The sequence below is a fragment of the Chiloscyllium plagiosum genome, unplaced genomic scaffold (genome assembly GCF_037043375.1).
Source record: "Chiloscyllium plagiosum isolate Xiang-an unplaced genomic scaffold, Cpla_swu_hap1 HiC_scaffold_2, whole genome shotgun sequence".
Taxonomy (NCBI): Eukaryota; Metazoa; Chordata; class Chondrichthyes; order Orectolobiformes; family Hemiscylliidae; genus Chiloscyllium; species Chiloscyllium plagiosum.
In genome coordinates this window covers 32,558,437-32,583,930 of record NW_028270140.1, presented here as the reverse complement: position 1 = coordinate 32,583,930, position 25,494 = coordinate 32,558,437, and the positions used below count along the sequence as shown (strand labels likewise).

Sequence of the window (25,494 nt, the reverse complement as noted above, 5' to 3'; positions counted from 1 at the left end):
CCTCACAGCAGCGTCCCAGGTTCGATTCCAGCCTCGGGCAACTGTCTGTGTGGAGTTTGCACGTTCTCCCTGTGGCCTGTGTGGGTTTGCTCTGGTTTCCTCCCACAGTCCAAAGGTTTGCAGGTTAGGTGAATTGGCCATGCTAAATTGCCCATGGTGCTAGGTGCATTAGTCAGAGGGAAATGGGTCTGGGTGGGTTACTCTTTGGAGAGTCGGTGTGGACTGGTTGGGCTGAAGGGCCTGTTTCCACACTGTAGGGAATCTAATCTATAACCAGAACCCTGATTACATTCATAACATTCACTTTTCTTCCCTAACCCAATGACTCATTCTGCGGTACTTAGGTGGACAAAATGGCCAATTTAATCTTTCTTTCTTGCATATTTTTCTCATTTTTAATTCATCTGAAGCCATTAACATAAATTCATGTATAAAAGCATCAATTAATATTGTTGATCTCCTTTACAGATCTAATAGTAGTTACACAATGATATTCTGCTAGACATGAATCAGCTCAGTTTCACCATTCTTATTTCACTGATTCATGAATGCTTATCACCTCGAAGAGAGCTTCTAACAAACTTTTACTTGCATTGTTCCCAAGGTTATTCTGGGCATCTTACTGCCTCCATCGATCCTGAGCCTGGAATTTAAGAACAAGAATGAGATGTCATATATGCCACACAACCAAGAGTCAGCCTTGCTGGGGAAGGAAGTGGAAGAGCCAGAGAAACCTGTCAAAGAGAAGGAGGAGGAAGATATGGAGTTCACAGTAAGCAAATACCAGAGACACTCAAGCTGCATTGTCAGGGTAAAACAGAAACTGAGGAAAGAACTTACACTTGTATAATGTTTTTTGCTATACCAGGACATAACAAAATACTTTACAGCCATTTTGAGTGAAATAACTATTGCAATATAGGAAATATGGCTTCCAGTTTGCACTCAGTAGATCCCCCTCCCCCAAAAGAAAACTATGATCATTACTAGTTTGTGATGATGACTTAGGGGCAATTATTAGGCAGGAGAATTCTCCAAAATTGTCCTTTCACATATAACATCTCATCCAAAAGATAGCACCTCTAACAATGAGGCACTCTCTCAGCACTACAGTGGGAGTGTCACCTGAGATTTTGCATTCTCATACAGGAGTGGGTTTGAGCCTCTAACTTTCTGATGAAGAGAAGGGTGCTGCCCACTGAACTGTTACTGCTATGGCTTAAAGGCTGAAGCTTGTTTCTATATTATTCAGGTAGGCTGGGGAGGCACGCATGGGATAAAATGAGCCAGCCCAATAACTGAGAAATGGATTTTTGGTTCTTTATCAACAGCCTCATCACCATATATTCTCGGCCAAAAGAAATGAACAGTACATTGAATAATTCAGCACTGAAGAAGACTGTTTGCTCGCTGTGCCTGTGTTGTCTCTTTCAGTTGTGTTGTCAATTAGCCCCACCTCTGCAAGGTTGCCCCGTTAGTAACTCAATATTCTAGGCAGATCTCAGGTTTACTCCCATTGACTCCTAACATAGCTTTGATTTTTGAATGCCCATCTTCGTTTTCAAATAGTCCCACGGCTTTGACTCTCCCTATCTCTGTAACCTCCTCCAAGCCTATAACACCCTGAAATTTCTGTGCTCCCTGGCCCCTTGCAAAATTCAATTTTGATCACCTAACCACCGGCCAACTTGTCTTTCAGCTGCTGAGGCTCTAAGCTCTGGGATTCTTTGCCTAAACCTCTCGGCCTTGCTCGCCATCTTTAGGAATCTCCTTAAGTCCTACTATTTTGACGGTGCTTTTGGTCACTTAGCATATTATCTCCTCATGTGACTCAAGATTAGATTAGATTACTTACAGTGTGGAAACAGACCCTTCAGCCCAACAAGTCCATACCAACCTGCCAAAGCGCAACCCACCCAGACCCATTCCCCTACAATTACCCCTTCACCTAACACTACGGACAATTTAGCATGGCCAATTCACCTAACCTGCACATTTTTGGATTGTGGGAGGAAACTGGTGCATCCGGAGGAAACCCAAGCAGACACGGGGAGAATGTGCAAACTCCACACAGAGAGTCGCCTGAGGCAGGAGTTGAACCCGGGTCTCTGGCGCTGTGAGGCAGTAGTGCTAACCACTGTGCCACCGTGCTGCCCACCACTGTGCCACCGTGCCGCCCACATCAAAGTAAACCTGACAACACACTTGTGAAATATTTTGGGATATCTTTCCACATTAAAGGTTCTATGTAACTACAAGTTGTTTTTGGTTGGATGGGAGAAAGGGAATATTGCGCAGCATTACCCTTCTGATCCTGTCCTGTGCCTAAGATCCAGTAGTATGTTAAATACTACAAGCCAAAGCTGCCCCGTGAATATTGCTAAGTGCCTAAATTTATTTCCATTGATAGCAACGTGGGCTAGGTTTACGTACTCAAATTGGACATGTACAACAGGCACTGACATTGTAAGTCATCAAGCTAGTCTCCTCAGTTATAGAAGATGAGCAGGTATGGAAATTGGCAGCCCCTCCACCATTCTGTAAAAGCTAACTATGAGCTCAGAGTCAAAAAGTGTAAACATTCCTAATGAAGAGCTTATGCTTGAAATGTCAACTCTCCTGCTCCTCGGATGCTGCCTGACTGGCCGTGCTTTTCCAGCACCACACTTTTTGACTCTGATCTCCAGCATCTGCTGTCCTCACCTTCGCCTAGTTGATAATAACCTTACTGCGGAGCCTCTTCCAAGGATGCCCACCTTGAAGAAGTTCTCCTCCTCCCTCTACAAGGGTCTGTGTGAGTCTCTTTCTCTCACTGCACACCCGGGTTGTCTCCTCTGCCCTGAAGCTCTTCAGCCATGTCCTGAAGCAGACCTGCTACCACAGCCACATCTCCTTCCGTACACATTCCTAATGAAGAGCTTATGCTCGAAACGTTGACTTTCCTGCTTCTTGGATGCTGCCTGACCTGCTGTGCTTTTCCAGCAACACACTTGTTGACTCTGATCTCCAGTATCTGCCGTCCTCACTTCCTCCCAGCTAAATATAAGCTATTGAGCCAACTCAACCCAATCGTCCATAAGTTTGCATTGTCTGCGGCAATTTTCAGTCACTGAACGTGAGACGGTTTATAGAGTGCTTTCTGTCACCTTTAACAAGATAGCACAAGGATGGTAACAAAGACCCAGATGCTGCGGCCATGTTGAATCTACCAGTTGTTCCTGTTGTGAAAGGTGTCAGGATGTTTTTTAATTACATTTTTGAAAACTTTTTTTGCCTATCCAATTTAAAAATGAAAAGAGATTCTGAGAAGAGAAGGCTTTTACAATTATAGCAAAGACCCAGTTCCAATTTTTAATATCTCATTGCATTTGCAGACACACTCATGCCTTAAATCCTTTCCGACAATGAGATCAGACAAATCTTTATCATTCCATGGACAAAGGCCAATGATGTTCAGGTCATTGTGAGTCAAGTGACTGTGTCAGGTCTTTTTGTGATGTTTGATTTGAGTTTCCTGTCTGTGAATCCTGTTATATTACCCTTCTCCTCCTTCTCTCACAGTCTCAGCAACAGGGCGCTTACAGGGGGCTGGTCACATGATAGACCCACTTCCTATTTGCAGTCTTACCCCTCTGTGTGATGTCCCAGCTGACATGCCCAATCAGGGGTAACTCCCTGAATATGTTCCTCTAATTCAGAATGAACTGCTGGACTGCTACTAATTGGTCATCCAAAGCTTAATTGGATGAATTGTTACATCAGGGCTGGTGCAAGTGGAAATTTCTGTTCCACCTCCCTCAGCCTGCTGAAAACCTCAAAATTCTGCTGAAATTCCCAGAATCTCAGAAAAAATATCCTTTCTCCAAATTGCACCATTTCCTTAAGGGAATGGCTCCCGTTGAAGCCAGTGTAGGAAAAGGAGGGGACTCAAGTCTCCCAGGCAAATTCAGAGGCTGTTGCTGTTAAATTGCTTATCAACCCTTTACTGATTGCAGGAGTCAGTCTGTTGTCCATATCTATTTTCTCTGGAGCACATCTTGGTTCATTCTTAAAGGGACCATAGCTTACAACATTATCAGTTGCAGTGGTTGATGTTAGTTGTAAAACTGGGCTATTGAAGGCTGAATCTCAGAACTGTCATCTTCTGATACCTTCAGGCAATGCTGGATGGGGTGAACGGAGAATCTGTTCGAAAGAAAAATGAAGAGGAAGTTCCAACTGTACATAGAATGATTCCCTTTGGGAGAAAGATTTATGAATTTTATAATGCTCCAATTGTCAAGTTCTGGTTTCACACGGTAAGCAACAGAACGCGCGCTTAATTTCAGACAGTCCAATAACAGGGAATTCACACATTGATAGACATTGACAATCCCTTGGCAACAGTCAAGGCCCAGGTGCATGGAGTTTTTTGAAGGGATCATTAGTCAAAAGTAACATAAGTTGGCCAATTTAAATCAAATCCAATCGATAGCAGAAGGTGGGACTGACTGTTAACTAAATGGCAGTATTTCTGAGTCCTATACATGTCAATCACACTGAAATATGTTTAAATCCGCCTTCCTCAGCTGGCTATGTTCAACAATTGTTTTTTTTAAAAAGTCACTTACAGGAGGCAGGCGTCATTGCTCAGTCTATTATTTATTGGCCAGCCCTTGAGAACGTCTTAAGTAGCAGTTTTCTTGAACCACTGCAGTCCACATGGTATAAGTGTACCCACAGTGCGGCGAGGAATGGAAGTGCAGCTTTTTGATCGCTTAATGATGAAAGAATAGCTGGTAAATGTCCAGGTTAGAACGATGTCTGTGACTTGGAGGTGGACATGAAGGTGGTGGTTTCCCATGTGACTGCTGCCCTGCTTTTCTAGATGAAGGACATTGTGGGGTCCTTATTGCTTTTTAATAGCCTGACCAAAAATTCTGATTTACGAGGTTAGATAATATCAGCATCTCATGCTACAGTCAGCTCAGACACATATGTAGGGTTCTTCACTTTTCTAGATCATTCTGGTTATCTGCAACCATAATCATCTGCAAAAGTACAATCTACATTTAATTAATTCCTTCAACACATCAATCAAACCAAGGTGAATCACAGACGAGAGGAAATGCTCCGGTTCAGTGGAAGACTTAGGAGAGATTAAAAAGCATGCATTGAAGAGATAACCTTTATAAGCATGAAGGAAGGGAACAAAGGTGAAAAATTCTATGGAGAGAGTGTAAAGCCAATCTGACAAAATACTAACAGAGAAAACAAAACAGAAGGGAAAAAGGTCACTGAGCTAAACTTGCTAGAAATTATGTACATTCAGATTTAGGGACCCGTTTCCTGCAAATAAAAGGAACATGTTCAAGCTTTGTGTCTTTTCTGAATTACCAGAGAGCTTAGGAAGACTGTACTTCCCTTTACTGTCTCCGTGGCAGCACCTCAGCCAAGCAGAATCAACTTACTAACCAATTTGACATTTGAAATTTGGCATTTGTGAGAGTGACTGTGCTTGGCATCAAGGCCCCATTTTACCAAGTGTGGCATTAAGGAACCTTATGAAAAACTAGGTGATCAGGGGAAAGCTTTCTAGTGGCCAGTGTTATGCCTGGCACAAAGAAAAATAATTGTGGTTGTTGGCCGTCAGTCAGCTTCGTTCCAGGACATCTCTGCAGGAGTTCCTCAGGGTAGTGCCCTGGGCCCAACCATCTTCACCTGCATCATCAATAACCTACCATCCATCATAAAGACAGAAGTGGGGATGTTCGCTGATGATTACACAATGTTCGCAACTCCGTGGATACTGAAGTGTCCAGCAAGAGCTGGACATTACCTAAGTTTAGGCTGGCAAGTAGCAAGTAAATTTAATTACACATAAGGGCCAGGCAATGACTAGCTCAATCAAAAGAAAATCTGGTCATCAAATCTTGACATTGAATGGCATCACAATTATTGAATACCACACTATTTATGTCATGGGGGTTACCGTTAATCAGAAACTGAACTGGACTCACCATAGCACTACTGTGACTACAAGAGTAAGTCAAGGGATGAGAATTTTGCAGTGAGTAACTCACCTCCTGACTCCTCAAAGCCTGTCTACAGGCACATGTCAGGAGTGTGATGGAAAATTCCCCACTCACCTGGATGAATTCAGCCCAAAAACACTCAACAAGCTTGACATCATCCAAGACAAATAACTAGCTCCACATCCACAAAGATTCATTCCCCCAACACCAACACTCAGTAGCAACAGTGTGTACCATCTACAAATGTATTGCAAAAATTCACCAAAGCTCCTTAGATATCACCTTCCAAACCCGCAGCCATCAACAAGAGCAGCAGTTACACTCCACCAATTGCAAACTTCCCTCCAAGCCACCCCCCAACTTGATGTGGAAATAAATCACCATTCCTTCAGTATGACTGGGTGAAAATCCTGGAACTCCCTCCCTAACAGCAGTGTAGGGGTACCTGCAGTACATGGACTACAGTTGTTGAAGAGGTCAACTCACCATCACCTCCTTGAGGGCAACTAGGGAGGGGTAATAAATGCTGGTCCAGTCAGTGACATCCACATCTATGACTGGAGTGGAGGTGGGGTAGGAGAAAGATATGAGCCAGACCATGAAAGGAATGTTTCTCATGGGCTACCCTACCCTCCCCCCCCCCCAACCAACTCTTAACACTACAGTCTCAAATGAATAACGATTGAAAGCTTTGTGGACTAACCTTGTGGCTTGCCCCTTCCTCCAAATGATGAAGATATCAATGTCATTTAGCTGTCCTGAATGTTAGCCAAGATTTTGCTGATTGCATTAAGTTGTGTTTTCCATCAAACAGTTGGCGTACTTTGGCTACCTGATGCTTTTTAACTACATTGTTTTGGTGAAGATGGAGCGATGGCCATCAGTGCAGGAATGGATCGTCATATCTTATATCTTCACACTTGGCATAGAGAAGATGCGAGAGGTAAGATGTTCTGAACAGCAAAATATAAAGTGTGTTCAATCTATCCATGAGTTTGCCATGAGCCTGTGCTTACAGTCAAGGAGATCGTAGGACAGGTGACTATAAGAGGCAGATTTTAAGGAGCATTTTGAAGAGAGAAAGATGAAGAGGTTTATGGAGGGAATTCCAGAGCATAAGAGTCGCTGCAACAGAAGGAATGGCTGCCAATGCTGGAGTGATACAGATTGGAGCTGGAGAAAAGGCCATAATTAAGGGAGTGCAGAAACCTTTGAGGCTGGAAGGATTGTATGAGATTTCAGGGACAGGGAGGGTAAGGACGTGTAAAGGTATTGAACTCAAGGTTGAGAGTCCACTGTCTCTACTTCATTTCTTCACACTTACTTCCAGGTAATGAGTAGAGGAGGTCATGGAACCTCACACAGTGTGGCAGGTGAAACACTAACTTGATTAAATGCAGACAGAGACACTTTCTAAATTGTTGAGGTTGTTAATTATATATTAATTCGACTTAATAGTAGGTGGGTCTTAACCAGCTATCTACCAACAAGAACAGACAGTGATAGTGTCCCTAACCAAGGCTAGCATTTTTTGCCCATCCCTAATTGACCTCGAACTGAGTGATGTTTTTCACAGATTAGTTAAGAGTCAATGACATTGCTGTGGGTCTGAAGCCACATGTAGGCCACACCAGTTAAGGACGGCAGATTTCCTTCTCTAAAGGGCATTAGTGAACCAGACGGGTTTTTATGACAACCAATGATAGATGCATGGCACCAACAATCAGACTAGTTTTGAATTCCAGGTTTATTTAATATTAATTAATCCACTGTGCTGGGAATTGTACCTGTGTCCTTGGGTATTATCTGGCCTTGATGGATATCATTGACATTACCACTACATCACCATCTCTCCCCATGTGTGCCCTCTTAGTTAGTAGAGCCAGTTCAACAATGCCCAACCCAAATGCTTGTTCTCATTCCTTTGGTCTTTTCCACTGAATTGATACAGTAATTTGACTTGTTCAGATCCTGATGTCAGAACCTGGGAAATTGTTGCAGAAGGTGAAGGTCTGGCTGCAGGAGTACTGGAATATCACGGATCTCATGGCTATCCTGCTATTTTCTGTTGGGATGGTGCTACGCCTGCAAGAGCAGCCATACATGAGCTACGGCCGGGTTATCTACTGCGTCAACATCATTTACTGGTACATTCGCCTATTAGACATCTTCGGGGTCAACAAGTATCTGGGGCCTTATGTCATGATGATTGGAAAAATGGTAAGATGAATAAGCTACTTAATCAAAGCAAAATGTTGCAGGTGCAAGAAATCTGAAATATAAAATCAAGTGTTGGAAACACCCAGCAGGTCAGGCAGCATCTGTGGAGAGAGAAACAGAGTTGGTGCTTCAGGTCAATGATCTTTCATTGGAACTGGCACAAGTTCAAGATGTAATGTGTTTGAGGCAGTACAGAGGCACTGAAAGAGACTGGGATATGGAGGAATGGAAGAGAACGTCCGTGACAGGACAGAAGGCAAAACACACAATGGGTCAAGTAAAAGGTCAAAGGACAAACAAATGAAAGATGGGCTGAGTGAGGTATAACTTATAACAGCAAAATCATTATTGCCAAGTGAAAAAATGGCAATGCTTATAGAACAAAGAACAAAGAAAATTTACAGCCCAGGAACAGGCCATTCGGCCCTCCAAGCCTGAGCCATTCCAAATGTACTGTCTAAACCTTTCGGTCAATTCCTAAGCATTTGTATCCCTCTGCTCCCCACCTACTCATGCATTTATCCAGACGCATCTTAAATGAATCTACTGTGCCTGCCTCTACCACCTCAGCTGGCAACATGTTCCAGATGTTCACCACCCTCTGTGTGAGGTACTTGCCATGTGTATCCCCCTTAAATCTTCCACCTCTCACCCTGAAAGCATGACCTCTCGTTATTGAATCCTTCACCCTAGGAAAAAGCTTGTCTCTATCCACGCTGTCTATACCGTTCATGATTTTGTAAACCTCAATCAGGTCCCCCCTCAATCTCCTTTTTACAAGTGAAAATAAACCTAACCTACTCAACCTCTCTTCATAGCTAGCACCTTCCATATCAGGCAACATCCTCATAAACCTTCTCTACACCCTCTCCAAAGCATCCACACCCTTTTGGTAATGTGGCAACCAGAACTGTACACAGTATTCTAAATGCAGCCGAACCAATGTCTTATACAATTTTAACATGACTTGCCAGCTCTTATACTCAATACCCTGTCCAATGAAGGCAAGCATACTATATGCCTTCGTGACCACTCTATCCACCTGTCAGCAACCTTCAGGGTACAATGGATTAGATTAGATTTGATTACATTACAGTGTGGAAACAGGCCCTTCGGGCCAACAAGTCCACACCGCCCCACCGAAGCGAAACCCACCCATACCCTTACATTTACTCCTTCACCTAACACTACGGGCAATTTAGCATGGCCAAATCACCTGACCTGCACATCTTTGGACTGTGGGAGGAAACCCACGCAGACACGGGGAGAACGTGCAAACTCCACACAGTCATCACCTGAGGCGGGAATTGAACCCGGGTCTCAGGCGCTGTGAGGCAGCAGTGCTAACTGCTGTGCCACCGTGCCGCCCACAGGATGTGCACTCTCAGGTCTCTCTGCCATCAACGTTTCCCAAGGCTCTTCCACTCATTGTATAATTAATTGTAGAATTAGTCTTGCCTAAATGCATCACCACACATTTGTCTGGATTGAAAGCCATCTGCCACTTTTCTGCCCAACTCTCCAGTCTACCTATATCCTCCTGTATTCTCTTATGCTTTCTGCTACTCCACCAATCTTTGTATCATCTGCAAACTTGCTGATCATACCAACATTGCCCTCTTCTAGATCATTTATGTATATTACAAACAACAGTGGCCCCAATACTGACCCCTGTGGAACACCACTGGTCACCTTTCTCCATTTTGAGAAACTCCCTTCAACTACTACTCTCTGTCTCCTGTTGCTCAACCAGTTCTTTATCCACCTAGCTAGAATACCCTGCACACCATGTGACTTCACTTTCTCCATTAGTCTACTATGAGGAACCTTATCAAATGCCTTACTAAAGTCCATGTATATGACATCAACAATCCTTCCTTCATCTATCAACTTGGTCACTTCCTCGAAGAACTGGGATCAGAGATGATTGAACTCAGGGTGAGGTGTGGAAGGCTGCAGAGTGTCATAAGGAAGATGAAGTGCTATTCCTCTAAGTTTATTATAAGCTCCATTGTAATAGTATAGAAAGTTAAGGACAAATTTCAAATTTGGCTCAAAAACAACAAAATCTATCAAACTATAATTATCAGAAAAAAACTAAAACTAGTTTTTGTTCTAGAAAGGAGAAAACTGAGTGGTGACTTAATCATTAAAATTCTGAAAGGGACCATCATAGAAGATGCTTCCATTTCTGAGAGAGACCAAAAGTAGAGACCATAATTATTCACCAATAAAACGAAAAGATAATTCAGGAGAATCATCTTCACCCAGGGAGTGGTGAGAAAGACACATTGGCTGCCACAGCGTGTAACTGAAATGAAGAGCATAGAAGTAGGTAGGGGGAAGTTTGATAAAGACATGATTGTTATACTGAGGAATGAGCTGAGGTAAAATGGGAGGAGACTTATATCGAGCAGCAACAACAGTATGGAGCAGTTAGGCTGAATGGTCTGTTTCTGTGCTGTAATTTCTATGTTATTATATAGATGCATGAGACTTGAAAAATTTAAGTTACTTATAAATAGTCATTGTATCCTTCCCTGAAGGAACCATAATATGTCATTAAAAGCCATGTTATTAAGATTTTTGATTGATTTATCCACTTACGTACCACAGAAAAACTACTTTGAAGTTGGAGAAAGTGCACTGCAAATTCACCAGAATTAGGTCCAAGCCAAAGAATTATGGTGACTAGTTGCACAAGCAATGCTTATACGCCTTCAAGTTTAGATAACTAAGGTGATCAAATTAAAGTTTCAAAGGTGAATACAAGCAATCATGGAATCTTTACAATATGGAAGCAGGTAATTCAGCCCATCAAGTCCACACCGGCCTCTGAAGAGCATCTCACTCAGATCCACATCCCTATCTTATCCCTGCATCTAATCCACCTAGTCTGTAGATCTCTGGACACTGTGGGCAATCCACCTAACCTGCACATCTTTGGACTGTGGGAGGAAACCAGAATTAACCCAAGCGGACAAGGGGAGAACGTGCACGCTCCACATAGACAGTCATCCAAGGCTGGAATTGAACCTGGGTTCCTAGTACTGTGAGGCAGCAGTACTAACCACTGAGCCATCGTGCCACCCCTTGAAGCCACTGTGCCTCCCCTAGTAGAGAATAGTAAGAAAGATAGAAATTTCCTTTGGTTGTACAGTCAAAAACAAGGGAGTACAACATGTTCCACACGATAAAGGTATGACTGACTGGCTAGCCAGCATGTATTGCCCATCCCTGGTTCTCTGGGCCATTTCAGAGGGCAGTTAAGTGTCAACCACATCACTGCGAGTCTAGACTTGAGTGTAGGCCAAGCCAGGCTAGATTTGATGATTTCCTTCACTAAAGGATATTAATGAATCAGATGAGTTTCTAAGACAATTGTTACCTGATCACTAGCTTTTTAAAATTTCAATCTTTTATTGAATTCAAAGTCACCACTGCCACAGCGGGATTGAACCCATCTTTTGAGGAAATTAGCCTAGGGGTCTGGATTATTCGTCTAGCAGCATTGCCACTGCCACCCTGAGATACATTTTGAACCCATCTCGTCAAAACATTAACCGGGAACTCTGAATGACCAGTTCAGTGATTTTGCTATTACATCACTATACTAGTTAGACTAGTCAGGAGTGATATTAGGAAGGACTTCTGCCCACAAATGAGAGTTAAATCTGGAACTCTAGCCCTTACAATGATTAATCAGAATTAGAATTATGTTTTATTGTCACATGTAGTCAAGTACTAAAGTACAGGAGTATAGTGAACAGTGTGTAATGTCGCCACACATGATGCCATCTTAGGTACGAAGTACTTACATATAAATCTTAGATACTAAAATAGATTAGGTAGAAAAACAGAGAAACAGAGAAAAAAAGCTAACAATTCTACATTACAGTTCTTCTTTGTAAAAATTAGAAAAATAAAGAAATAAGGTTAAAAGATAAATATTACAGTCCCTCTATAGCCTGCAAACACCCCACGTTGGTGGCTTTTAAGATTTCAAAATGATAATAGATTTTTTTTTGTGGGACAATAGTTTGAAGGTTTACGGAGCAAAAGCAGGTTGGGTGAATTAAAATTAAAATCAATCATGACCTCATTGAATAGTGGACAAGGTTTGAGGGTCTGAAGTTCTTGTATTCCTCTCTGGCCTCAAATGTTATTTCCAAATTACTAGTTAACTTGGGAATGAAATTTTGATTCTGTGCCATGTCTTTCCATCAACAATGTTCTTCAGTTTAATAAACTGAATTCTAGATTCCCAAAGTGAGTTCAGAAGGTCAATGAAATGGTTTATTTTACAAATAAAGAAAAATATTTGTTTTTCTGTAATGTTTTCTTTCCATACAAGATTAAGGTGTTTCCTAATTTACATATTCATAACTATTTCAGGTGTCAATAGGATAGTTAAAGTATTTCCTCTACTAACATATTCGTATAAAAGGACATAACCTTAAAATTAGGGCTGGGTTGATCAAGCACTTCTTCACATTAAAGATGGTGGAAATCTGGAATCTGTCTGCTGAACGGACAGAGGCAATGGAAAATTACAAAACTGCAATTGTTAGATTTTTTGGTCACACCAGAACGTGAGAGATTACAGGATGAAGGAAGGTAGTAAAGCTAAGATACAGATCACCCAGGATCCAACTGAATGGTGGAATAGACTTGAGGGGCTGAATGGCCTCTGGATGTTCCTATATTGCTAACTTTGCCTCCCTTTATCTCGCAGATGATTGACATGATGTATTTTGTGATCATCATGCTAGTGATATTAATGAGCTTCGGAGTAGCACGACAAGCAATACTTCACCCGAACGAAGATCCTTCTTGGAGGCTAGCGAGGAACATTTTCTACATGCCCTACTGGATGATATATGGAGAAGTGTTTGCTGACCAGATTGATCGTGAGTGCGCATGGGTAATCATGGTTTGAGTAGGGGGACATGGGGAGCTCACAATACAAACTTACTCCAGAAGTCTCAATTATGGACCAGATTTTAAGAAAACAAGTTTGCATTACATCCTTCTGAAACCCATTGAATCTGAAGTATTAATCTATGCTTGAGAAGATAGCACTGCCTGAAAAAAAATATATTTTCATTACCCTCTTCAGAGTTGCTATCTCAACTCTGGAGCAGGTGGGACTTAAACTGGGCCCCCCGGTCCAGGGGTAAGGACACTGTCAGTGCAGCACAAAAGGGCTCTAAAATCAGATGATTTCTTGTTCATTCGAGTGAGACCATTACCTGACAGCATTATTGGAATGGGTCTGATTTGGACTGAAAATGAACTAGTGGCATCATTAGCCCACTGAGAACAACAACACCTATTCGCACTTATATGACACCTGCAACAGAATAAAAGTGCGCTGCACATGTGTGATTAACAAACAAGTTTTAATACATGGACGGACATAAATGTCAAAAGTTCGGCTAATGAGGTAGGTTAAGAAGCATCTTCAGGGAGGGGACTGAGGCAGAGAGATTTTGGGAGAGTTTCTTGAGTTTTGGGTACAGGCTACTGAAGGCACTAACACCAATTGTGGCGCACTTAAAATTGGAGATGCACAGGAGATGGAAATTGGAGGGGTGGAGATAATTTAGAAAGTTTGAGGGCTGGAGGAAATTGCATAGATAAAGAGGAGCAAAAACATGGAGTGTATTGAAAACAAAGATGACGATAATAAACTTTATTCGATTCTTGATAACCTATTCAATGTACCACTAGCATATAGGAATGAGCTGGTAAGACTCCAAACACAATTTTAACCCTCCCTTCCCCCCACACAGTGTTCCCTCGAAGCCGCACAGCAGTGATAACTATCTATGCTGCTTGGCATGCCCCGATGCCATTTCCATCATTGACTTCCGGTTTCAGAAGTTGTTGCCTCATACGGATCTGGGAGATCTGCACAAAAAAGAAATGAATTAGAGGAAATGTAGCCCATAAAATATCCATAGGACAGGATTAAAAGGGTTAAAATATAACAAAAGGTTGTGTAGAAAAGACTGGTATTCCTTCAAATACTATGTGGAAGCTAAAGAGGTGCTGTAACTGAGGTCTGTTAGATAATGACAGGATTTGGTAAGGTAGATAAATTTCATCTGTTTCTTCTGATGGGAGAGTCTGTGGTCATACACATTCAATTAAAACTCACTCATTTAGGGTGATGTTAGGAAGCACTCCTTCACGAAGACAATTGGAAATCTGAAACTCTCACACCTCTGAAAAAATGTGCTATCTGAAGGCTGAGGGCCAATTGAAGAGATTGCGACAAAGTGTATTAAGAATTACAGAAACATGGTGGGTAAAATGGAGTTTAGATATAGAATTGCATAATCCAGTCAAAAAGCAGCAACAGATTAGAATAGACTTAATCAGGCACATGGTCTCCTGTCATTGAACCATGCTATAGGTAACCTCGAGGGGCTAAATGGACAAGAATGAGGCAGTTGAACATAAGGGCTTATGTTACTAATCAATTATCGGTTGGTTTCAAGGTTCAGGATGTGACCCGGAAATGCAAACTTATTGTTTTTGGAATTGACATTTATTCACACTGAGTTGTATCTTTTTCTTTTGGCTTTCTCATATAGTTTGAAGTTATTTGTTCCAATTTAATTTTTTGGTTTCTTTTCCCCTTTATTATTTTACACCTTCCTTGCACTGTAAACTGTCAGCATGTTGGACTCGATATTCATCCAGCGAAAAGCTCATCATTATTTAGGTTGGTTGAATCATTTTTATGTTTCTCCATGTTTATTATCCTATTTCATGAAACACTGCTGGATTATGATTTTGAATTTGAATCCCTAAACTCTGCTGGACAAGTAAACATTCTGAACTAATTGCGAGCTCTCTGGGTCCTGAGTAGTTCATTGCATATGCAACATATTTAATCCTTTTAACGTGTTAGCCCAGCACAGTGGTAGCACTCTTATAGTGCCTTTCACAAGTATAAGATGTCCCAGTGGAATATGTGGCGCAGTCAATTTACACACTGCAGTAACTGGATAAACTGTTGGTGTTTTTTTTAATTGATGCTGGCAGAGGGATAAATGACAGTCAGTTCCCCAGGAAGAACTTCAAAGTGCTTTTGTGAAATAGCAGCCATGAGAATCTTTTTACATCCACCTGAGAGTTTTGGTGGCTAATTGAGAAGAAAGGAGTGTGATACATGGTGCAAGAGGAACACTGATTTCTAGTCGCCCATTTACAGGAAGGATATTATTAAGCTGGAGGGGGTTCAGAAGAGATTTACCAGGATGTTGCCAGGTATAGAAGGTTTGAGTTGTAAAGAAAGGCTGGATAGGCGAGTTAAAAATCACACAACACCAGGTTATAGTCCAACAGGTTTAATTGGAAGCACACTAGCTTTCGGAGTGACGCTCCTTCATCAGGTGATTGTGGAGGGCTCGATCGTAACACAGAATTTATAGCAAAAATTTGCAGTGTGATGTAACTGAAATTATACATTGAAGAATTGATTGTCTGTTAAGCCTTTCATCTGTTAGAATACAGTGATAGTTTCACTTCTTTCATGTGTAAATCACAAAACCCTTTTTTTTTAAAGTTGCATTCTCGGGTTAGCTGTTAACAATGGTGATAGCTAGACAATATGTTGAAGGTGTTGGCCCCCTGTGTGCTCTGTCTATGACCTGATGTTTAGATTGATTCCAATCTAAAAAGTGAAATAACAGAGTTTTACATACATTCGTGCAGTTTTTGAGCTCAGAGTTCGACATGAATCTATGTGGTTTTTGAGCAAAGTGCAATGTAACTCTGAAAGTACCCCAAAAAATTCACCACACACAATATATATGTGTGCATGTGGGTCTTTGTCTGTCTGTGTGTGTGTCTCTCTGGGGTGGGGGTTGTGAGTGTGAGAAAGTGTGTGTGTGTGTAGTGAGTGCAGAGTGTCTTAAGTCTGTGAGGGGGTGAATGTGTGGGAGTCTGTGTGTCTATTAAGGGTATGTGTGGGTGTCTGTGTGTATTTGTGTCCGTGTGCATGTGAGAGTGTGTGTGTGTGTAGGAATATCTGTGTGTGTGTGTGTAGTGCAATGGTGATCACCTGTAATGTGACATGAACCCAAGGTCCCGGTTGAGGCCCTCCCTATGGGTACCGAACTTAGCTATCAGCCTCTGCTCAGCCACTTTCCTCTGCTGCCTGTCCCAAAGTCCACCTTGGAGGATGGTCACCCGAAGGTCCGAGGCTGAATGTCCTGGACCACTGAAGTGTTCCCCAACTGGGAGGGAACCCTCCTGTCTGTTGATTGTTGTGCGGTGCCCATTCATCCGTTGTCGGTCTCCGAATCATGGATAGGCTAGGACTTTTTCACTGAAGCAAGGAGGTTGAGAGGAGACCTTACAGAAGTTTATAAAATAATGATGGATATAGATAGAGCTAATGGGAGTAGTCTTTTCCCTAGAATGAGAGATTTCAAGAGTAGTGGGCACATTTTTAAGGTGAGGGGAAAGAGATTTTAAAAAGACATGAGGGGCATTTTTTTTTACACAGAGAATGATCCGCATGTGGAATGAACTTGCTGAGGAAGTGGCGGATCTGGATACAATTACAACATTTTAAAGACATTTGGATAGGTACATGAATAAGAAAGGTTTGGAAGGATACGGACCAGGAGCAGGCAGGTGGGTCTAGATTATTTTGGGATTATGTTCGGCATGGACTGGTTGACCCGAAGGATCTGTTTCCGTGCTGTATGATTCTATGACTCTCCTGCTCCTATTCAGCGTTAAAGTGACCCTCAGTTGATTGGTTAATCTCAAAACCGAATGGACTTCCTGAAGATAAGATCTGTGGCCTTCCCAGCAGACAAGATGACCTTCATGACAAGATGGCGGAAAACTGAGACAGGTCCTGGTCTTGTCATGTAGTCTTGAGGAGTCTTATGTTGACTGAGGTCTCAAAGAAGAGAGAGAGGGGATTGGAGGCTTGGGTTGGGGAAGTGGCTGCAAGGGAATGAGATTCTGCTTCCTGAGAAGACACTTCTCATGGGAAGTCAAACTGGCGTTTCAGCATTGGGTTAGGCAATGTTTACACTTGGAGATTAATCTTCAATTCTTGAAAGTTCCAAGGCAGTGCTGGAAGATTGGGAACCCCCCCCCCCACTGTCAAGAGAAATGGGGCCAACTTTGGGGAGTGCTGGCAATGATCACAGCTTGAACTTCCGGGAGTGAGGCGAGAGGGTTTTTTTTAAATATTAGAAGGTGGTGACTGTCCCTTACTGATACACACATGTCCCTATCCCTTTATCCCCAACCTTTGTCCCATGAACCACAGTAGAATCCAATGATGGAGACAATCGACATGGAGCTCCCAGTCTTCACACTGGAATGTGACACCTAATCCCTGCCACAGGTATTCAGAGACCTGCTTCTACATGTGGTTTCTACAAGATGTACTGCAGCAATTCGCCAAGGGTTCTTCAGTAACTGCTCCAAAACCTGCAAATTCTCCTCCAAGACACTCTGACTTGGAAACGTATCGCTATTCCCTAATTATCACTGGATCTAAATCCTGGAACTCCCTCACCAATAGCACTGTGGGTGTCCTCACTTCAGATTGACTACCTCAGTTCAAGAAGAAGCTCACGGGAGCAAGGGATGGGCAATAAATATTGGCCGACTTAGTCAATACCTGATTGCACAAATTCAATTGAGGTAACTTGATTTAAACATGTCTTTATGTGGTTGACAACTTCCAACTTGAAGATCAAGACTATCAGTTAACAATCTGTTACACCTTCTGCATAAAGCACCATTTGATTTGTGTAGTCTATTGATTGTTACAGACTAATGGTCCCTTGTTTCCCTAAGCTATATAGAGCCCTACTTCTCAGCTGCACAGTAATATAGCTCAATTCAAGCACAAGACTTTCTTTAGATTCAGGTTACTGACAAATTGGTATAAGTGTTGAATAAATTTTGTATCCAACATAAATTATATTCAAAAAGGACAAGATTGCAATGCAAAGTAATGTTCTGACAAAGCTTATGGGTTTCTTGAGAAACATTTCATGCATCATATTCGCCAGAACTCTACTGTGTTGTATTTTATTACAAATTTCAATAGTTGTTTATGGAAACATTTGTTTGAAGTTTAATTATGCATGCAATCTCTTTGACTGATTTCATTTGCTGGGTATTGAAAGGAAGGACTGGGGTGAGGGGGAGATGAATGTACAGAGTATTTAACCCTGACTAATCCCCTGGATTTTAGTTCTTAGTATCTTTTGTCCCTCCCTTGCATTGCAGATGGTGAAGCAAAGATTCATTCTGATGAGAGGCTGAGTACACTGGGCCTTTATTCTCTGAAGATTAGAAGAATCAGTCATGACCTTATTGAAACAAACAGAATTCTGAAAGGATTTGATGAGATTGTTCCTTCTCATCACAGAATCTAAGACATGGGCACACATTGTCAGGATAAGGGGCTAATCTTTTAGACCTGAGACGAGGAGAAATTACTTCACTGAAATGGTGGCAAATCTTTAGAGTGTGCAAGCTCAGAGGGTTTTGGAAACTTCATCATTGAAGGCTTGGATTGAACAGATCTTTGGTCTCTCAGGAATCGAAGAGATAAGGAGAGCAGACAGAAAGCTGGAGAGCTCAAGATCACCACAATCATATCAAATTGGGAATCCAGGGGATTAGAGCTGAAAATGCGTTGCTGGAAAAGCGCAGCAGGTCAGGCAGCATCCAAGGGGCAGGAGAATCGACATTTCGGGCATGAACCCTTCTTCTTCAGGAATTCTTTGGGCTCATGCCGGAAACATTGATTCTCCTGCTCCTTGGATGCTGCCTGACCTGCTGCGCTTTTCCAGCAACGCATTTTCAGTTCTGATCTCCAGCATCTGCAGTCCTCACTTAATCCAGGGGATTAGACAAGGTTAACTATTCTGTACATTAATTTCCCCGTCATCCCCAGTCCTTCCTTTCAATGCCCAGAAAATGAAATCAGTCAAAGAGATTGCATGCATAATTAGATTTCAAACATATATTTCCATAAACGACTATTAGAATTTGCAATAAAATAAACACGGTAGAGTTCTGAAAATATGATGCATAGATCCCTAAAATGTTGGGAAGCAGACTTGATGGACTGAATGGGAGTACTTGCTGCTTGTGTCTCTTGTGTTCTCCCATGCGGTGCGGAAGGTTGCAAGAGAAGATAGGGTTGGATGGCTGATAGAGATTAGGGGAGTGGTGGTTAGTTATGATGCTCCAACTATTATGGCATAGGATAGCCTCACTGGACTAAGTGACTTTTTAAAATCGTATTAATGTCTAAAAATACAGTACTTTATTTTCTTGTTCTTTTAACATTGAACCCTATAGTATATGGAAATTGATGCATTTTTCAGCTGTGTTTTTAAATAATCAGCATGGTAATATCCCACCTTTTTTTAAAGTCATCCCACTTTAAATCTTTTTTTGTCAATTAAATATTCTTTCAGGTAGCAGAATGGAAATTTCACCTTCCTTCAATATTGTACTATTCAATGTATCTTAGAGAGAGATTTAGTTGAAGCATCCAATTTTGGGAGAGTAAATAAGGAGGAACTGGTTCCATTGGCAAGAGGGCCAGTAACTGGAGGACACTGATTTAAGATAAATTATGAACTAACCAGAAGGAGGTGGGGAGACTGAGAGATTTGTTTTAAGTTACATTTGTGAAATGCACTGCCTGAAGGCAGTGGAAGCACTTTAAACAAAAATGTTCCAAAGGGAATTATTTTAGGAAAGCAAATTAGAGGGCAATTTGGAGAACAAGGGGTGAACGACAAACTTTAAAATACTTTTAGAGAGCTGGTATAAGCACAATGGATTGAATGGCTGTCTTTTCCAGCATACAATTGTTTGTTGTCACGGTGCTAAAAGCAATTCACTGAAGGTTGTTGCTGTGAATATTTAACTTATGATTCTTGTGCTATAAAATGCAAGTTATAGGTTTAGAATATGATTTTTAGTGTTGGGAATTAAAGTCTTTAACTGAAGAAAATAGCATGAGTGCAATGAATGCAAGCATAGAATCTATTAGCCTCAAAAGGCTGGGCCTGTTTGGCATAAAGAGATTATTATCTGAGAAGGTAAAGGTAAAGTTGATGATGCTGCTTCTTTAACAAGGTCATGTTGTCCTTGGTTTTTCTCTCAAAGGGGTTGTAAATGCAGAGCCTCTGGGAGGTCTGTTTTTAATGGGTTTTAGGGGCCAGTTTGATTATAGCTGACAAATATTGTCTTAGGAAAAAGGCTTTTAATTTAGAAAAAATTTGTAAAATGAAAGGGGATGTGGCCAGTTCTACCAGCTGAGCTCCTCTCTGGTTTGGTTTGGTTTTAGCAGTCTGGCTGTTCACTGAAAGCAGTCAGTCAGTTTTGACATGCTGTTCATAGAAACAGCGACATGAAAGAAGGTGTTCCATGCTGAATCTCTCTGCCCTCTCTCTCTCCTGTAAGACTCTGTGTTTGATTTTACCTTTTTTGCCAAGGAATGTTTATAGGGATTGTTGCAAGCATCTGGAACAGCATCATTCAGTTGGGATAGTCTGTTGGGTTTTAAAAGAAGTAAGTTATTCTGTTCTCTTGTGTCTGTGTTTCATTCGGTAATCTTGTAAATACATTCTGTTTTGTTTAAAACTATGTGGTTGGGCCAGCTGAATCACTCCTGGAATATCCACTGTACACCTACTTAAAACAGCTAGAAAGGTTAGGATCCAGGCTACTTTCTTGAAATGTTTTGAGGAGCGTCTGGGCTGGTCCATAACATACAGTAATTACAATGCCGGCATTTCGAATTGCCAGACCACTCAAAGAAATTGCAGTTCAAAAGGTAGCCAAAATGTTTTGGTTTAGTAAAGTGACAAAAGAAAGGTAAAATCAGAAAATAGCAGGTGTATTTCGTTAACTGCAGAGCTGGGGATATGATGTCTTGCCTTGTAAAGCCAGGCAATTCAGAGATAGTTTTGATTTGGGATTTCAGACTCACATTCATTCAATACCATTCAGTGAAACCCATTTCATTAATAAGATCAAAGAAGAAATTGTAAATAAGGAATAACTAAATTAAAAGTCAGTTTGATTATAGCCCAAGCAGGTTTAGTCGTCATGGGAGTGAATGGAGCTGAGGAAAGTGCTCTGGTTTCAATTTCTCTGGGTGTTTGCTTGGAGAGTTTTTTGTTGTAATTTAGATCTTGTGTGATTTGCAGCTTCCTGAGATAGGTTAACCAAAGTAAGTGACAGGTAGACCTGCACTGAAAGCAGAATAAAACACTGACGTCATCATTGACCATGTGAAAAGTGGATGAGGCTTAATCTCAGCTTTAACCTTGTGGGGAACATAAACTAGTGGGAGAATCTACAGTGGACCTCACATATTACCAAAGGAACTTAGCAATCAAATTAGTTGGACGCATTGGAAAAATAACCAGAGCAAAGGACTAAGACCTCCATAGTCAAGAGGGGGGGATAAAGGTTTATCCCTGAGAATAGATGGAGCTGAGAACTGTAACATAGTCAGGGGTGATCTCTACAAAAGTAAATAACTTAGATTGATGTGCCTTCTAAAAAATTTCTTGGGGAACTAAGAAGTAACCCTGATTGCATAACATATGTCGTTCTATACCATAATTGTTAATAGTGCTTATTTGATTATTTTACCAACAAAGACATTTGTTTTGCTTAAAAATAATTAAATCATGTCACTCAGTTCTGTTTCTTTTTAAATGTTAGTAGTTCCTAACTCCATCATAATAGTGTAGAGATGATTTATTAGAAAGGTTGCAGGGATGAAGGATGCCAGTTATTTGGATGGACCCCTGGAGACGTTGGAATCAAAACAGAATGTGCTGCAAATACTCAGCAGGTCTGGAAGCATCTGTGGAGAGAGAAATAGAGATAGAATTTCAGGTCAATAACCTTTCACCAGAACTGAACTGGAAAGGCTGAAGTTGTACTGTTTGAAAGAATCCCGGGCATCACAAGCAAAAATAGTTTTATGCATTGGTTAGGATTTGGAATGTACTGTTGGATTGCAGGAATATAGGGAAAAGACAGCGATTGGAACTAATTGGACTACTACATGAAAGAGCCAGTACAGAAATGATGGGCTGAGTGGCTACCTTTCATGCACTTCTCTTTTATAATTTTATGATTCACCCATGAGAATAATTGCTAGGAGAAAATAAGGAAGGAGATTTGTAGACATAGACTCAACAAATTTTGAAGCTGAGATTCCACTGGTGAGCACAGCCAGCAGAGCTGGAATGTAATGATGTTACACGAGATTCCTTAATGGTTAACCTCCCTCTTCTGGCTACGCTCCTGCTCCCTCCACTCTGTGTGTATAATTGGCCCTCCTATCTTTATGCTACTGCAAAAACAGGTGTGCAGTCAAAGAGTGCCAAGTTTCAAGGGGGGAACAATCTATGTCCATGCTCCTTTCCCTTTTCTGTATAAATTGTTGCTTCCTTTGAAATCTTGTGTCTGTCTCAATGAGTGCAAGGTAGAAATCTTTGACACCAATGTCTCCATCATAAACAATACCCAACTCCTGCGTGACAAAGCAAACTATTCTATATCTTCCTCACACAAATTAAACTACCAGTGGGAAACCACTGCAGTCACAGGCTGTATCAATGCACAAAATCCTAGCAACAATCTTCATTCTGTTGTTATGTCTTTTCTATTTCTTTTAGCTCCGTGTGGGGCTGGTTTGACAGAAGATGGTAAACGTCTGCCACCTTGCATAACTGGAGCATGGATCATTCCGGCTATAATGGCCTGTTACCTCTTAGTTGCCAATATTCTGCTGGTGAATCTCCTTATAGCAGTGTTCAAGTGAGTACTGGGCTACAAACAATGCAAGGGAAAAAGAAAAGTAACATTCAGACGCAAAAAAATAAAATTATACTATGGGTGATGTAAAGGAATTCTTTCAGTTATAGCCTCAAAGGTTCTTTAGCAATATTTTTTTCCTACCTCCATGCATTCTTGATTAACTCAGAGTACTTGCAAGGGAACTTATCCATCCAGCAGCAGCAGGTCGTGAATTTTACACATTTATAGATATTCCTGAGGCAACTTCACCCCCTCCTCACCTCTCCACCACCAGAGTCCACACCCTGGTGTGGTCTTATAATGGCAGATTGGAGGCTACTGATACTCCTTTCTCTTCTCCATCACCCTAGCATCGAGTCGCTGGGATGTGATGTCCACAGATCATTCTGTATATAGGATCCACAATGATGCTAACAGCTGTGCCCAGCAAGACTTTTAAATTTTAGAAGGCTCCTCCATTCTGAAGTGCCCTTGGTGTACCCCATCGGCCTCACCAGCAGCCACCTCTACAATGGAGCTGTCTGCCAGATATCCCTCTGAAAACTCCTTATCACCTCCATGTTCCCTGATCTACCCACTCTCCTTACTTTGGACAGGGTGGTGGGTTTTGATTGGATAGACGGCACCTGACCTCCTAGCATAGATACTTGCATGTTCCAGATCTGGATTTGTGGTAGATAATATAATATAACAAGGTACATCGCAAAACATTTCACTGCAAAGTGTGGTTACTGTTGAAAAATCCGTACAGCAATGTGGGATTGACCAGATCATTTGTTTTTCATAATTTCAATGGAGGGATTAATATTGGCTAGGACACTGGGAACAGTTCCCTGATTTTCTTGAAAGTCTGCCATAGGATTCTGTATGTCCTTGACAGTTTGGACAGTGAAATGGGGGAGTGGAGCTGATTCTTAACAGAACTTGACTAAGTGTCATTGTTGGTGTGTTTTATAGAGCTCTACTTGTGATAACTTCCCAAACTCACCTCATTAACTATGTATTATGTCTCCTTGGAATCCCTCTTGCCATATTCTCCCACTTGGTACAGGCAGGACATCCCAGAATTCCTGGTGCTGTTACCAACTTTAAAGTTTAGCCAGTCAAGTACTCGCAGCCCATAGCTGGTTTGTTTTATTTGCCCTGGACAAATCGGACAGAGGGTAATTAGATCCCTCTCCCTCCTGTTTTGCTGGTAGGTAGATGGGGTTGGGAGGTGGTGTTAAGTTGGTGGCACGTGCAGTGCTGCCCATCGATCATGCCCCGAAATGTTGGTGACTGATGGAGATCTGAAGGAGCAAGCAGTGAGCTGGAGTCAGCGGTTTACCCTCTGACTTTTATGTCAGGAATTGACACTGTGTAGTTTCTATGTGGGGAGTGGAAGAACATGAAACCGTGTAACAATGATTAGATTAGAGCACCCGGAGGAAACCCATGCAGATACAGCGAGAACGTGCAAACTCTGCACAGACAGTTGCCCGAGGCTAGAATCGACCCTAGGACCCTGGCGCTGTGAGGCCGCAGTGCTGACCACTAAGCCACCGTGCCGCCCACCCAATAAGGCAAGTTGATGTATTAATAAGGTCGTTAATGCTTGCTAATGCTCAATATAGTATCTTATCTTGCTGTTCAACCACTTGGTTGGAAAAATGGGAGTCCTTGCTCTCAATAGCAGACAGCTATGCACTGCTGATCTCTCATAATTTTCCCAACTTTCTTGCTAATGCCAATGTTATATATATATGAAGGTTCTACCCAGAGTCCCAGTTTAACTTCAAAACTGAAAGACAGCACTTCCAACATTGCAGCACTCCCTCAGCATTGTGTTTCAGCCCAGGTTATGTATTCAATTCACTGGAATGGGACTGAAACACACAAACTCAGATTCAGAGCACAGGGTGCCACCAGCAGACATTTGCATATTAAAACTTCACAAAAAGACATCTGAATAGAATCCTCAAACTTGATGACCTTCATTTCCACGATAGGGGTCAGCGTGGGAATCCACCTTTCGCACAATTGTTGAAGTGTTTATGCTGGGATGTTATGTGATGCACATGGCTGTGGAGAAAGTTTATTGTTTGAAACTGACCATAAATGAATACAGCAACAAGATATAGTAAACTTCACAGAAAGGGACCATTCATTAGCCTCTTGGAAATGGCTATCTAATCAGTCCCATTCAGAGTCATAGAGTCATGCAGCACAGAAACAGAACCTTCAGTCCAACCAGTCCACGCCAAACACAATCCCAAACTAATCCCATCCCACTTGCCTGCTCCTGGCCCATATGTCTCCAAACTTTCCTATTCATTTATCCAAAAATCCTTTTAAATATTATAATTGTGGCCACATCCACCACTTTCTCAGGAAGTTCATTCTACATTTGAATCACCCTCTG

At 41.7% G+C, this 25,494-nt stretch overlaps 1 protein-coding gene across 8 annotated transcripts in view; it reads left to right on the top strand.

Annotated features, from left to right (window-relative positions):
• The window catches only part of trpm3 (transient receptor potential cation channel, subfamily M, member 3), a 576,387-nt gene that overhangs the window by 540,676 nt on the left and 10,217 nt on the right, over positions 1-25,494 (top strand). For all 8 annotated transcript variants that reach the window (XM_043716548.2, XM_043716539.2, XM_087995868.1 and 5 more), the window contains 6 exons: positions 605-772; positions 4,158-4,298; positions 6,829-6,957; positions 7,983-8,234; positions 12,970-13,144; positions 22,952-23,093. In XM_043716548.2, coding sequence (XP_043572483.1) covers positions 605-772; positions 4,158-4,298; positions 6,829-6,957; positions 7,983-8,234; positions 12,970-13,144; positions 22,952-23,093 — 1,007 coding nt within the window. The remainder of the gene's footprint in view (positions 1-604; positions 773-4,157; positions 4,299-6,828; positions 6,958-7,982; positions 8,235-12,969; positions 13,145-22,951; positions 23,094-25,494) is intronic.